General features: G+C 41.9%; 1 protein-coding gene across 1 annotated transcript in view; it reads left to right on the forward strand.

Annotated features, from left to right (window-relative positions):
* The window catches only part of Spag17 (sperm associated antigen 17), a 234078-nt gene that overhangs the window by 103331 nt on the left and 114760 nt on the right, over positions 1-15987 (forward strand). Inside the window, exons 10-15 of the mRNA XM_026784085.1 lie at positions 198-310; positions 8241-8378; positions 8469-8582; positions 9385-9535; positions 13847-14074; positions 14148-14366. Of these exons, the coding sequence (XP_026639886.1) occupies positions 198-310; positions 8241-8378; positions 8469-8582; positions 9385-9535; positions 13847-14074; positions 14148-14366 (963 nt within the window). The remainder of the gene's footprint in view (positions 1-197; positions 311-8240; positions 8379-8468; positions 8583-9384; positions 9536-13846; positions 14075-14147; positions 14367-15987) is intronic.

A 15987-nucleotide genomic window follows, 5' to 3' on the forward strand; every position in this document is an offset into this window, starting at 1 on the left:
ATGCCAGCAGCCCCTCCACCTACAGTTCCTATGCCAGCAGCCCCTCCACCTACAGTCCCTATGCCAGCAGCCCCTCCACCTACAGTTCCTATGCCGATTAGGGCCTAGCCACAGTTGGTTAGAATCTACACCCAAAATCTCAGGAAGAAATAGAGGATGCCTGCTTACTAAGCCATGTCACTTGCTGCACTTCACAGTGGCTTTCATCGTCACCACTGAGGTAGACATGCGCTATTACAATGACCTGCTGAATCCAATCCCAGAGGAATTTGTCTCTGTGCCCCTGATACTGCACTGCATGCTGGAACAGGTGGGTAGGTGCTAAGGCTTCCCCCAGGCCTGACAGCAACCTTGACTAAATTATTTCTCCCCACTTCCAGATCTTAACATGGTTTTGTAATTTTACTCAGAACACCCGGTGCGTTCCCACTTCAGTCACAGTATTTCAGATAAGACTAAAATCGGCTTTTATCCTCGGTGCCAATCCTCTTTCTTGCTGTACTCTATCTCTCATTTAATAGTTCCCAAAGTTTTTGGTAGAATATATACTGAAAACTGTCTTGATGGAGAGGTTCTGACTAACTTTTGTCAGCTTGCCACACACTAGATTCACCTGGGAAGAGGGGCCCTGAATTAAAACGTTGCCTGCATCAAATTGTCGGTGAGCATGTATGCACAGCAAGATTGATGCCGAAGGGCCTGGCCCACTGTGGGCGGTGATAGGAAAGCAAGCTGAGGGAGTCATGAAGCCAGTAAGCTTCAGCTCCCTGTTGCAGTTCCTACAGACAGGCTCCTGTCATGCGTTCCTGCCTTGGCTGCCCTGCGTGGTAGACTGTGACCTGAACACCAAAGGAACCCTCTCTACCTTGTTTTGGTCAGTTTTTCATTACAGCATGATGAAAGAGGAAAAGAACCTAGATGGGGGCTAACATAGATAATGGATTTCAGTCTTTAAATGTCTTTTCCTTAGTGTGTGTGTGTGCGTGCGTGCGTGCGTGCGTGTGTGTGTGTGTGTGTGTGTGTGTGTGTGTGTGAATGCTTTCATGTATTGATATGCACTACATGCGTGCAGGACCAGTGGAGGGAGGCCAGAACAGAGATTTCTGTCCTTCGGAACTGCAGTTCCAGGTGCTGAGACCTGCCTGATGTGGGAGCCGGGAACCAAACCTGGGTCCTCTACAGGAGCAGTAAGCACTCTTTACTGCTGAGCCATCTCTCCAGGTTGTCTTTAAAACCTTTGGACCTTTAGGTTTAATCAGGATGGGGTTCCAGCCTGCATTTGAAGCCAGTTTTCATTGTTAGTATTTTACACAAAAATGTTTATTTGGTTTTCCGGTAGGGGGTCAGGTTCCTTATGGTAGTCACTCACAGGCTTGTCTAAAGTCTTAATTCCACTGCACGTGGCATGATTGGCAATGACACCGTGAGGGCTAAGTGACCACCGCCTGGTGGAAAAGCTGGTGCAGAAAAGGAGACGATGTGTTCTCAAAGAGCCAGCAGCTGGTAGGCAGAACCATTAGGCCACAATCCAAGCTATGGGGAAGCTCAGTGCTCCTAGAGATGCTTTCTCAACAGCAGAGACGCTAATAGTTACACTCCTGAGTCTGGTGTTATTATCTATGTCACTTCTTTACTCAATCAGGGTCCTGACACCATAGTTGTTAGATTAGTCTATTCAAAAAAAGACATTAGTATTCAAAAAATAGACAATTAGTCTATTCAAAAAAAGTTTGTTGACCAACTCCTTTTTACTTAATTTGTTATTTTTCCGTTTGTTTGGGGGTGGCTTGTACTTCCTTTTCAATAAAAATCTTACTTCATTTATTTCACTCTTTTATTTGGGGCCTATATTTCTCTTATATTTCTTAGACTAAATCAGATGTTTTCAGTGTATTCAATTCTAAATAAGACATATATTGTTTTTACACATGATTTCATGAAGATTTATTACATTATTGACATGGGTCTTCAAGTGAGCAAGACAAAATTTTCTGACCTGATGTATATGGTCATTTCTTTTGACTATTTGAAAAGAAGCACACACATACTCTTCCCCCTGCCCATAAACACATCACTAACAGACAACAGACAAAGCAATGAAATGAAGCATAAAATACTTGGTTTTCTCATTTTACAAATATGCAAACTGAGGCTTAAGAGGATTGAGTAGCTTGTTTAGACAGTTAACAGTGGGAAAGGGCTTTGCTCAGTGGAGAAACATTTTGGTGACACTCTCGGGTGCTATAGAATGCTGGGTACTGATGTGAGCACAGAAATAATTCTTTCTAGCAACTATTAAATATCTCTTCTTATAATTGGTAACCCCCAGCCTGTGTCAAGGGAAAGATGGTTTTATATGGCCCCAGAAGTCAGGAGGAGATGGGAGAAAAGGGACAAGTCAGGGGAGAAGGGCAATACGTGATCAAATCTCAGCATATGGATATATGGAAAACACCACAGTGAAACCCATTTGTTTGTCCCGTGAAAACCATCTCCACCCATTTTCAAGGGTGTATTTATCACTTCTCTCACTACTGTCAACTTGAGAGAGGGTGACAGCTTGAGGCCATCATGGCCAGGAAGGCAAAATGGCAGGATCCAAAGCTGCTGGTCACAAATATCTGTAGCCAGAAAACAGAAAGTGAACAGGAAGTGGTACTGGCTGCATTCCTGGAACTCACTTCTTCCAACAAGTTTCCATCTTCCCAAAGGCTCCCCAGCCTTCCCAAAAAAGAGGCCAGGCTTTCAAACTACAACAAAGGCCATCAATCACCCTGCTGGCTTCCCACTAGGTTCTACCTCTTGAAGGTCTCAGCACCTCAAAACTGCAACCTTGAGTACCAAGCTGCTAACAGATGACCCTGGAGAACAAAGTATGTCAAACCACAATAGTGCTATGTCCTTAGTTTATTATATTTGTTAATGTGATATAAAGAGATTATAAATTCTTCCGATAACAATTCTAAGCAAAATCAAAAGTTCTGAGATTCCTTAAAGGTCCCAAAAAATGTGTTCTTGAGCTATGGACACAAATTTCTGTGCTGTCTGGTCCAACAGCTGTTCAGTTCCAAAGAAAAACATGGACACTTATATTAATTATAAACTATTTGACCTATTGCTCAGGCTTATCACTAGCTTGCTCTTAAAACTTAAATTAACTCATAATTCTTACTTATGTTTAGCCACATAGCTTGGTACCTTTTCTCAGTAAGGCATTTTCATCTTTCTTCCTCTGCATTTGGCTTGTGACTACGTCTCTGCCTTTCCTCTTCCCAGAATTCTCCTTCTCTGGCTGCCCTGCCTATATATCCTGCCTGGCTGCTGGCCAATCAGCCTTTTATTTAACCAATATGAGTGATAAATCTTTTTTTTTTTAGTGAACAAGAGCATTATCCCACAGCATTTCCCCTTCTTTCTTTTCAAAACAAGACTCTGAATCTAATCTGCTTTGTTTAGCTTTCTTCCTGACCATTATCCATAACAACTTGTAACCAACAGGCTAAACAAAAATAAACATCCATAATCCATTTTTGAGAATGTGTGTAGTTTTCCAGGTACTTCCTGATGATTGGCAGCTGCTGATAATCTTATGGGAACCCAAAGAAAATTTAGGATTATAGTCAAGTCCTGACTGGCGTATTCTGTGAGGCTTGATCATCTCAGCCAGCAGTCTTGAAGCTGTTCTGGATGTAGAACTCAGAGGAAACTCCAACAGAGGTGCTCTAAAGCATAGAACCATCTGGGCCATCTGCTCCTATCAGAGATTTTTCAGGAGCTCTTCCTTGATCAAACCTTATTTTTCTTAACCCAGAATGAATCCACAGCCTCTCATTCCCTGTGGAAACAAAAGCAAAACCTCTTCTCCAAAGTAACATATCTTTTGACTTAAATTTTGAAGCCAAAGTATTTTCAAAATATAGAGGTTGGATTAATCCAGCAGTATTATCATCAAAAGCTGTTGCTCCTTCCTCAGCAGTCAAGCAATTCAAAGACAACACAATCGCATACAGTATCCAGATTCTCTGTGTATTTTCCATCTTAACATGGCTTTTTTTCTTACTCTATTTCTTTTTTATTTAAGAACTCTCTATTCTTTTCTATCCCAAGCCTATGTATACTTTTAAACACACTGTAAACTGTTTAGATTTCTTTTTCATCTGAATCTGTCTCTACTGTATATCTCTATCTTTTTTGACCATATGAGTCTTTAATCTGATAAACAGCATGGCCAGGATTAAAGCTGCAGCTTTGGTGGCTGGCTTCACTCATTCCTTGATTTCTAAAAGTCTAAATTCATGGCAGAGGTACAGGCAGGAACCACGTTACTTGCCTTGAGGAAATGAGTCTATTGATATGAAGAAATATTAATGACCAGTGATTGTTAATTCCTATTATTTTGGTGGTGGTGGTAGGTGTGTGTGTGTGTGTTTCCTGTCTTTGGATTTTATTCATGTAAGATTTTCTTTTGTCTGTTTATTTTTGTGGTTGTAGTTACCTTCCTTGGGTTAGCATTTTCCTTCTAGTACCTTCTGTAGGAGTGCATATTGTTTAACATTTGACTTTGTCATGAAGTATCTTTGTTTTCTCCATCTATGATAATTTAAAATTCTGCTGGGTATAGTAGTCTGGGCTGGCATTTGTGTTCTCTTATGATTTGCAAGACATCTGTCCAGGCCCTTCTAGCTTTTAGAGTCTCTGTTGAGAAGTTGGGTGTAATTCTAATAGGTCTACCTTTTCTATGTTACTTGGCATTTTTCCCTCGCAGATTTTAACACTCTTTCCTTGATCTGTGTATTTAGTATTTTGATTATTATGTGGCATGGGGATTTTCTTTTTTGGTCCAATCTATTTGATGTTCTGTATGCTTCTTGTACTTTTATATGTATGCCCTTCTTTAGGTTAGGGAAATTTTCTTCTATGATTTTGTTAAATATATTTTCTGGGTTTTGAGCTGAGATTCTTTCCTTCTTCTGTTCCTATCATTCTTATGTTTGGTCTTTTCATGGTGTGCTAGGTTTCCTGGATGTTTTGTGTTAGAGGTTTTTTAGATTTAATATTTTCTTTGACTGATAAATCTATTAATTCTATTGTATCTTCATCTGTAGGTCCTGTTCATTTACATAGATTTTCTATTTCCAGAATTCTCTCAGTTATGTTTTCATTATTGCTTCTATTTAAATTTTCAGGTCTTGAATAGTGTCCTTCACCTGTTTGTTTTTCCTCGGCTTTCTTTAAGGGATTTATTGATTTCCTCTAATTTCTTGGTTGTCTTTTCCTCAATTTCTTTAAGGGAGTTTTTCATTTCCTCTTTAAGGATGTCTATCATGTTCATGAAGCTGTTTTTAAGGTCATTTTCTTATGCTTCAGCTGCGTTAGAATATTCAGGACTTACTGTTGTAGGATAGCTGGGCTCTGGTGGTGCCAAATTGTGCTGGCTGTTGTTGATTCTGTTCTCACTCTGGTTTTTAGGAATCTAGATTTAGGATGATTGAGTCTAGGTCCTGATTTCTGAGTTTGTCTTTGTTGAATGGGTGTTTTGTTCCTTGGCTTCTGTTTCCTCTTTGGTCTTCTAGTCTATGTGACCTGGATTTCTGGTGACCAGTGCAACCTCTGATCTAGTAGGAAGTCTCTGTCCAAGGTGGGAGCTGGGCTTCTGGTGGTTAGCTTGGTTTGGGGGGCAGCAGTGAGTCTTTGTTCCTCTGACTGGTGTGGCAAGAATCTCCTGGGGTTGGGGCAGGACCTGGCCTTAGGGTTAACATGGGAGGGACTGGTGGTGTAATGGGTTTTAGGGAACAGACTCTAGGGAGTGGGCTTATAACATTTTCTTAATGAGTGAGTGATGGGGAAGGGCCCAGTTCCATTGTGGGTGATGCCATCCCTAGGCTGGTGGTCCTGGGTTCTCTAACAAAACAGGCTGAACAAATCATGATGAACAAGCCAGTAAACAATACCCCTCCATAGCTTCTGCATCAACTCCTATCTCCAGGTCCCCACCTTGCTTGAGTTCCTGTCCTGACTTCCTTTGATGATAAACTGTGATGTAGAAGCATAGCTAAATAAACCCTTTCCCCCAAATTTTTTTGGTCTTGGTGTTTTTTTTTTGTTGTTGTTGTTGTTGTTGTTGTTTGTTTTTTTTTTGGTCTTGGTGTTTTATAACACAAATAGTAACCGTAACTAAGGCACTGAGCTGCTAACTCACTGAGTGGATCCTCAGGAAATCTCTTCTATCTTCAATGCTATTTAGATGGATGTTGAAACTTCAGGATTTTCCATCTTGTCTTCAAATTTTCTTTCAACTTTCACAAGTGGAGATTTCTAACTTAACTCCTTGCTGTTCCTTTATTCCATGGGACCTATTCTGCTATTCAAGTCTGTTTTAGCATTCACATTTGTAATTTGTAAGTCCACAGTGGCTTACTCTTGTCCTTGGGTCACAGATGTTCTCTCCCTGGCACATACATGACCACGCATGACATAAAACATTCCTTTTAAAAAAAGAGTTTATTTTTAATTAGGTGCACATGTCTACCACTGGGTAGGTGTGTGTCCTCAGGCAATTGTGAGCCACCAGATCTCAGTGCTGTGGAGTGAACTCAGATCCTCTGGAAGGCCAGAATCTGAACCACTGTGTCATCTCTTCGTGCCTATACAAGATTTCCTTTAAAGTCTTTTTCAGAGTCGATCTCCTCTGTCACCTCCAGGGTATTTTTCTATGTGTACTGACTCCATTTTCTAGACTGTTAGCACCAATAGTTTCTTTTACCTTGGAAGGTTTTAGTGAGACCAGTGGTTTTATTATGTCAATGCATTTGAAAAAAGCTTGAATCTCTAAATCATCTAAACCTTGCATTCTCTGACTTTATTTGCCAGACTCTCCAATTTCATTAAAATCAGCCCAAAATGGTGACTATTCTGTAAGTACCTACTAAGTTCCAATTAACCAGAAGGCTTATGAGCCCTACCTTGCCCCCAGTTAAGCAGAAGGATGACTGATGAGCTTTACCTTGTCCCCAGTTAACCAGGCTGATTATCTCTATCTTGCCCCTTGACTGACAGGATCCATATAGATATGTGTTTATGAATAAAGAACTGATAGCTTGGGGGGGTGAGAAAACCAAACATCGAAGTTGCTACTTCTTACCTTCCAGGAAATAAAAACCCAGTTTTGAAAGACTGGGTATTTATCAGAGGTAAAGAAACTTTCTCCTTGAGCAGTGATTCTCAACGGGAAGTTATTATTCTCCCCTGTGGGCACTTTGCAGTGAGTAGAGGAGATGGGATCACACAACAAGAAAGCTGCCACTTTCATCACATAGAGACTTGGGGATGCCACTAAATACTCCAGTGTGCAAGGTGACAGCCCCCCAAAAAATTCCAAATAACCAGTCTAGAATGTTACTACTGCCAAAACTGGTCAACCTTATAGAAGAGTGCAAAATTATAACAATGATGCTAATATTTAAAGGCTAAAGGAAGACAGCTCATCAGATGTCTACATTAGGTGTTTAGTTTTATTTCAACTTCTTTTACTTGCTACCCACACAAAATTGAACAAGGCATTTAATCCTTCTAGGCCTTATTTTGTCTACATTAAAGGTAACTATTATCAATTACTGATCTCCTTATCCTACATTTTTCTATATCTGAAATAAAAAAAAAAAGTACTTGGTCTGAACTCCCTATTCCTCAGTTTAAAACATGTAGAGTCAGATTGAACAATTAAGTCACTCACCTTTGTTTTATTCTTTATCAATGGAAAATGATATAAATGCCACGTAGCAGAAGTGGGGCTCATGGGAGTTAAAGTGTGTGCAGATATCACACAGTACCTGGCAGGTGGTAAGCACTCTGTTTAAGTATATATTCAATCCAAAGTTTTATGAGCACTGTTTTCAGGGCCTTATGAGAAAGAAAGAAAGAGAGAGAGAGAGAGAGAGAGAGAGAGAGAGAGAGAGAGAGAGAGAGAAAGGGTACTTTAAAAAATCAGTATTGTGACTTTTACTACTGTTAAGTTTATTGCTTTCTACATCTAGCTGGTATTACCTATTTTAATGCAGGTCGTACAATTATATTTAATGCATGGATTGCAAACGTTTTCTCCTTTATTTTTGTCATCAGTGGCACAATGCTGTCATTACCACCAATATTTCAATGGACCTTCCTCCTCCTCCCTAAGAGCAATGGGAATGCATCAGCAAAGAACTATTAACCCCTCTACGCTCAACTGTCTTCCTCAATAGGTTGTGGCAACTGAAGAAGACCTCATCCCCCCGAGTCTGGTGGAGCCACCCCACAGAGCAGATGGGTTGGACTACAGAATTGCCGCTCACATTGTGTCCATCCTGCCTTCGCTCTGCCTGTCTGAGAAGGAGAAGAAGGTCAGAATAGGAGGGAGTCAAAGGATTTGGACTTTGAACAGCAGTATTATGCATTATCTCATTAAGTCGCTATGACTTTAATTTAAATAGAATCTCCATGAGATATTCCTAACTGAAGGAGAAAGTGAAACCAAAGCAGCGCCCCAAGGCCCTCTCCTGCTGAATTACCACGATGCCCATGCCCACAAGAAGTATGTACTGAAGGTAAGGACTAGGCCACCTCCCTCCACAGCTGATGTAAGGAGGTGTTTTATGATTCATCAGTTGGGGGAGCTCATCGAATGACTGACCGTATCAACCAATGCTAATGAACTGTAGGTATAGAATAGATACCTGCTGACATGGGGGAGGGGATCAGAAAGCAGGAGTTGATGGGGAGAAAAACACCAGCAAAAAGCACTTGCCTGATCTCAGAGTTCGAGTCAACCATTGATGTGATTATCACCATGATATCTGCATGAAAACTTTATGGTCAGGTGCCAAAGAAATGCTATAGAAGTTAAGAGTGTGCGATGCTAGTCCAGCAGACCCAGGTTCTGTTCCTAAAACCCATGCGAATAAGCTCAGAACTGTGTATAACTCCAGCTCCAGGGGTTTTCTTCTGGCCTCCAGTGGCATCTACACGCAGACATACACACATACACATAAATAAAAATTAATCTTGAAAACCATTATGGCCATTTGATACATATCTGGTGCTATGAAATACCAGTGGAGGGCAGCGAAGGACCTCAGGAGGGATAGATAAGTCCACGAGAAACTTCGGCAGCTTGTCACCAGGAATGAAGGCTCGGATGTTTGTGTGCCCCAGGAACTTCTGGGAAAGTGAGAACTAGCTTTCTTGACCTTGTCCCAAATACTACATTTGTCATCCTCGATTACCCATGATTTCCCCTGTTTCCAGATAATGAGGTATCATGTTTAGCCTTCTCCATATGCATATGGTATTTGACAGCTCTCTTTAATGTTCTCTGTCCTGCTGCTCTCTCTTTTCTTTTTCTGTAAGGACCAAAAGAATTTTGACCCAGTTCAAATCGAGCAGGAGATGCAGTCCAAGCTGCCACTGTGGGAATTCCTTCAGTTCCCTCTGCCCCCTCCGTGGAACAGCACCAAGAGACTCGCCACTATCCACGAGCTCATGCATTTCTGCACCAATGGTGAGCACACTGCTTTGTCTTGGACTCAATGTAATTAATAGTCACATGTCCCCTTTAAAAATGCATTTTGGTCACCAAAAGGCTGAGATTTGATAAGTTCCAACTTTCTTGCCTTGAACAATGTCACTAGCTATGTGGCAGTTGATTGTAGCATTCTACAGTTTGCTGTGCTGGGTTTTCTTTCCACTGTATTTCCTTAACCGCAGAACTTTCCTGAACCTCCATATCCTACACCCCCACTGGCATCATTAGAGGTGATGGAATCCATCCTACTTACTAGGAGGAACGTGTGTGTGTGTGTGTGTGTGTGTGTGTGTGTGTTAAATAGATATAGATATAAAGATAAACAAAAACCTTTAATTCCAAGCTACTATAGTCCCTTTCCCAGAAAAATAAAAATAAAAAGGCCTCATCATAGAATGAAGCCTTTACCATTGTAGAAAACCATGTAGACACAGTGGTGTTACCTGAGGAAAGGGAAGAGAAAGCCTGAGCAAGAGGTGACTTAGCCCCAACTGATCACTGTCAGTCTGGAGTCTCACAGTCGAGTTTCAAGCAACACAAGTCAATTTTGAATTCTAGAATTGTGCTCAGCCAAAACTTGAATTCTTCTTTTTCTTCTTCCTCTTCTCCTTCTCCATTTTCTTCTCCTCCTTCTCCTTCTTTGGTTTGTTTCTTTGTTTTAAGACAGGGTTTTCTTTGTGTAATCCTGGCTGTCCTGGAACTTTCTCTGTAGACCAGGCTGGCCTTGAAACTCAAAGAGATCCACCTGCCTCTGCAGGCGTGTACCACCATCACCAGGAAATATCCTTCTACAAAGCCTGAACCAATAGACTGGACACATTTGTGCTTGTCAATCAGTCTTCTGTGCTAATAATAAAAGGCATTATATTTCAGTGTAAATGCAATCACTAAATGATTCTGTGTGGTAGATAAGGAAGTCCCCAGGAACCTTGTAACTACACCCCTCCATGAGAAACCAAGAGGAAGAACTCTGCCTAAGTGGGAAACTGGGTTTCTGCTCTCTATTTGACAGAGGAAGTGGACATCTGGACCATCATTGTCTGCTAACTCAGTCAAGTGGTTAGCCTAGGGCTTTCCGACTAGTTGCAGCATAACTGGGGTCAGAAAGAAGAGAAGAGATCGTGGGAGGCCATTTAAATACAGCCTCTCTTGTCAGCGTTCTTTATATATATAAATTCCACGTTCAGTTCTCTGGACATGTCTTTGCCTCGCAAAGCATTTCGGGAGCTGTCCTCAGAATCAGGAATGTTCCTCCTCCCTCTTCACAATGCAGTTTTTTTTTTTTCCCAGAACAACCAAACCCCTTCAGTGAGGACTGGTGTGTGGCAGATTGTGTCCTTCTGTCTCTTTACCTTGAGTCACTCCACAGTTATTTGTCAAAGACAAGAGATAGAAGGCCTGGGTCACCTGAATTTGACTGGCGCACCCATCTGGTGGACTGTGAGCTAACCCCCGCACAGGAGGGTGGAAAAGAAAGGAGAAATGGTGTGATGAGGGACAATTAAAAACCCCTGCCCAATGTCCCCAAGATGGAATTCAGGATTTATATCCAGAAATTGAATTTCTTTCTCATCTTTTTTTAGTACTGATGATAGAACCTAGGATTTAGCCAATGCTAGGCAGTTTCTCTATCACCGAACTATACTGCCAGTCACAGAAACTGAAATGTGGAGAAAGATAGATTATGCAACCATTAAATCTCCTAACTGAAATGAACTTCAGAATCCACCTAGTGCAAACATTCTAGGACTGTAAATAATAGCATAGATTCATGGTGGAAATTCTAGCCCCTGGATGCTCTCACTGGCACCCTTTCCTTACCAAGCTGAAGGGAGGGTAAATATCAGTTAAAGTTCATGTGCCTTCCCTGAACCATAACTGACCTTAGTCCTGGGGGTAGAGTGATGGATAGACGGCCCTTTGTCAGCATGCCACTCAAGAGTGAGTAGAGCCAAGCTGACCACTTCTCATGGGAGGAAGAAGGGGAGGATAAAGGACCATTATTACATGAGGCCAGGGGATGAGGAGAGAAGATGAAGAGATGAGTGGGGGAGGTGAACAAGATCAAAACATATTGTTCACATGTATGAAATTCTCAAAGATTTTTTTTAAAGAAAAGGATGTTATAAATCAATATTTCTAATGAATGTAGATATTAAACCCATGAAGAACATATTTTCAAGTCAAATTCAATATCACATCAAAAGTCTTACACATACTCACACACCCATAGAATCCCACCTCGTCTCATACTACTCTTGGGACTCTGATACAAACTGAAGCCTCTTGTCACCTGTCCCTTCACTCTCTTTTCATTTTGGCTTTATTGTCTGAAGAATTTTGCTCTCACAGTCTTTTTGCATTAACTTCTGATGTCCTCGATGGATTTCTTTCTTATCATCCCTGCTGTCACATAGATGTGTGTAGGTTTTTTTCTGTGTTTTTTTTTCTGTTTTTAGTCTATGGGGGTCTGCCACCCAGCTCCCAAGTAAAGACACAGAGACTTATTCTTACTTGTGAATAATCAGCCTTAGCTGGGCTTCTTTCTAGCCAGCTTTTCTAACTTAAATTATCCTGTTCCTTTTCTTTTTTGTTTTGCCTTTGGGCTTTTTACCTGTCTTTATTTTATATATCTTTCCTTCTTACTCCTTGGCTGACTGGGTGGCTGGCTGGCTGGCTGACCCCTGGTGTCCACTTCTCCTTTTCCTTTTCTCGCTCCTCCTCTCTTTCTTCTCTCTTCTCTAGATTTCTCCTCCTATTTATTCTCTTGCATGCCAGCCCCACCTGTCCTTTCGCTTGCCTAGCTATTGGCCGTTCAGCTCCTTATTAGACCAATCAAGTGTTTTAGACGGGCAAAGTTTTACAGAGTTAAACAAATGCAGTATAAAAGACTGCAATACATATTTGCCTCACTGAGTAAATATTCCACAGCATAAGTGGATGGGAGACATCTTCAGCTACTATTCCGTAGCTGAGCCTGTTTTCAACCGCTCTAGTGGTGTTCTGTGACAGTTATGAGATTATTTCCTTATTCATTAATCTTCACTGGGTATCATTACTAACACCTGGTGGGTACTCAAAATGTATTTATTTATTATTATTATTATTTTCATTTTTCCGTTTTTGAGATAAATTCCAGACTGGTCTAAAATGCATGACAATCCTCCTGCCTCAGCCTCCTAAGTGCTTGGATTATAGGTGTGGACTACAAAGCCTGGATCAAAGAGTATTCATTCAGTAACTCTCTTTTACATCTTTCTTGTGTCTCTTCTGGATCCCTATGTTGTTTTCCCATGCTGTTCTGTTTGTCTCTGTGGGGTGTGGGAGGGGGAGTTGAAGGTGATCTAGGAGGCATTAATCTGGAACAATCTATCTGATTGCTGTTCTCTTGTAATCTTATTGAAGCCTGTTAGTCTCCATCTCTCAAACCTCCATCTTGAACTTTGAAAGTTGAAGAACGGGATGATGTTCTTCTTTGACTCTTAGGCACCTGCAGCAGAGCTGAATGTCGCTGGTAGCTTAGTGACTATATGATGGCCACAGCTGAATAGAGATGACTGAGCTCTGATAGACTTGGAAGTGCAAGCACAGAAAGTAGCAGTTCTTACAGGTGTCTTTTTATGACCCTGAATGAGCAGGAAAACCTTCTAAGTATCATAGACATAAACAATGAATTTCAAAAGCCATCTGTGAAGGCAGAAGTCACAAAACAATCCCACACCAGTTTGGAATTATGATTAATAAAAGGGTTATTTATTGAAGGGGAAAACTTACAGATTGCTGTCCTAGACAACAGCCCTCTGAGCAAACAGGAACAGAGTCTAGCAGCTGAAAGTAGGAACCAGAAGCGAGAGAGCGAGAGCAGGGCTACCAGCTGCTTTTTAAAGCAAAAAAGACCACGCCCAAGTGGGCTGCTATCTTAAAGTCTATTGGCTGAAGGAGCGGAAGAAGCTCCCGCAACACCTCTGTGCTAACAGAACCTTACATATAAGGTATTTAAACCAATCCAATATCATGGAAAGTTCGGGCAAGTGGATATGGGCACCAAACACTGATCAAGCCATGAAGTTTTTTGGGAGTATCCCTCAGATCTGTTACATCTTAACTATGATTGTCTTAGTGCTCGGGCCTGTTGAGATTTGTTGAAGACTTACAAAGCCTGTATTTTAGGTCAGGTCACACCCATGACACCATGAACCATTGGCACCTCTCAGCTGCCCTTGCGTTAACGCTGTATTGTGTACTAATGAAAGCCTTCCTCAAGGCAGGGGGCCTGCTCTCTTGCAGAAGTGCTGAGCTGGAATGAAGTAGAACGAGCCTTCAAGGTATTTACTTTTGAGAGCCTGAAGCTCTCAGAGGTAGACGAAACAGGACAACTCAAGCCCGCCGAGGTGGACAATCAGACAGATGGTGAGAATTTCAACATCCCGTGGGACAACCCCACCAGGTTCGCCAAGCAGATAAGGCAGCGGTTCATCCACAAGATGAACGTCCAGAAGGTCAAGCCAGTGACAGGTACACAGCATGGAAGGGGAGAGGAGTGGCCATCCTGGTACTGTGTCTAATAGCTGCTTTTCATCCTGACTAGTCACTGAAAACAAAGACAGAACACTATTTGTAGACCAGAATTTGTCAAAGGCCGAGCAAGAGGCTGAGAGATATGGAAATTCCCCGGATCCTGATCAGCCTGCTGCTAACAGTGTAAACCACTCTACTTTGGACACCATGAGACCCTTGGATGCTGGTAACAAACAGCTATCAGAGAAGGAGACCAGTGGGTCCATGTGGCCCCAGCCAGAGTCCTTGGGTAAGTGAAAAACCTATATAGACTCCGTTATGCTTAGACACAAAAAGAGAGAAAAGGGCAAAAGGCCTCATTTAAATGTGAATGCTTCTGTACTTTATCTGAAGGAAAAGATTCAACATCTAAGTTAATTGGTTGAGTAAACCTACTGAGTGGGATTTGCCAGTCCTTCTTTCCCTGCTCTGCTCATCAAGGCATCCTCTCTGTTCGCTCTTCCCATAGAAAACCTAACACAATGAACATAATCAAAACTTCCACCATTAGAACTTCATGACTGCATGGTATAATTACTCTAAAGTTACTTGTAATGCCCTAACAAAATGCCAAGTATAGAGCTTGGCACGAAATCAGCACTCAGTGAACACACCTTCCCTTTGGCTCCTATTTTAGCTCAGGACCTTACTTTAATCCCCAGGTAAAACCCTGTAAAGGTGACTTTAGGAGGCATGGGGTGCACTGAATTAAATCTGCATGAGCTTTACCTGATTGATGGTCTCTTTACGTCCCTGCATATCATTCTCAGCAGCTCCCTACGACCTGCTGAATGAAGTGTGCTCTCCTCCCCACCCTCTAGTACCACAGTCCTTACCCTAAAATCTCTTTGTATCTTGTCCCTCCCCACCCATATTATGTGCTGTAGCCAAGAGATGCCGTAACTACTTCCTTTATGCCCTGCTAGTATGTCTTGCTGCTTTCTGTAATAACTAGTAAGGCCTCCACAACACCATAGCTCCTTGGAGGTAGCAAGTATGTTTATTTATGAAATCTTAACTTTATCCAGTTGCAGCAAATTTTCACAGGACTAAAATTACACAGGACAAATTCTCAAAGTCCAGTCTGAGAGTTTAGCAAAGGAGGCTGCAGTTGCTAAAGATGCACACAGACAGGAGGTTCTGGCACTTTTCTTTGTAATTGTCGGCTGTAGGAAGCAGTGGCCTCTTCTCTGTGTATGCTGCAGTTCATAATTGTAAGAGGTGTGTGGAAGGTAAGGTAAGCACTCCCAAAGCACCGGAGTTACATTGGAGTTGACTATGGTCATCTTGACATCTTCCTCATCTGGGTGGGGGAAGAGGGAAAGGTCGAAAGTGAGTAGAATTTTGAAGGCGGCCGGCTAATTGTCAGCAGGTGAGATATGGGATGGGGGAAGAAGACAGAGAGAAGTTGGTGCCATCTGAGGATGGCTCTGCTGCATGCCAAGCATGGCGCCATGGCATGGACCTTCCGTATATCACTGCTTTATAGAAACCTGAACCACTGAGCGAGATGTTATCACCTCAGTCCAACAGATGAGAAAGTCAGGACAGAGACGTTTAAGTAGTTTATTCAACCACATAGACATATAAACAGGACAGCAGTGCTCTCTACCTCACCTCAGAATACGGCTTCCAGGACCCTAGGAATTCCTCGGGATGCTAACTGATAGCTGGGTCATATTTGGAATTTTTGTCATGTTGGTTCTTAGCTGTTATCCTGGTTTTGCTGCTTTGTGTTTCTTCCTCTTTCCAACAGTAGGTTTCTTCTATGTCCTAAATATGCCTACCTGGTAGTCTAGCTCACAACAGACTAAAGAAAGAGAGAGAGAAAGAGAGAGAGAGAGAGAGAGAGAGAGAGAGAGAGAGAGAGA

This window comes from Microtus ochrogaster, chromosome 21, assembly GCF_000317375.1.
Source record: "Microtus ochrogaster isolate Prairie Vole_2 chromosome 21, MicOch1.0, whole genome shotgun sequence".
In the NCBI taxonomy this organism is placed as follows: Eukaryota; Metazoa; Chordata; class Mammalia; order Rodentia; family Cricetidae; genus Microtus; species Microtus ochrogaster.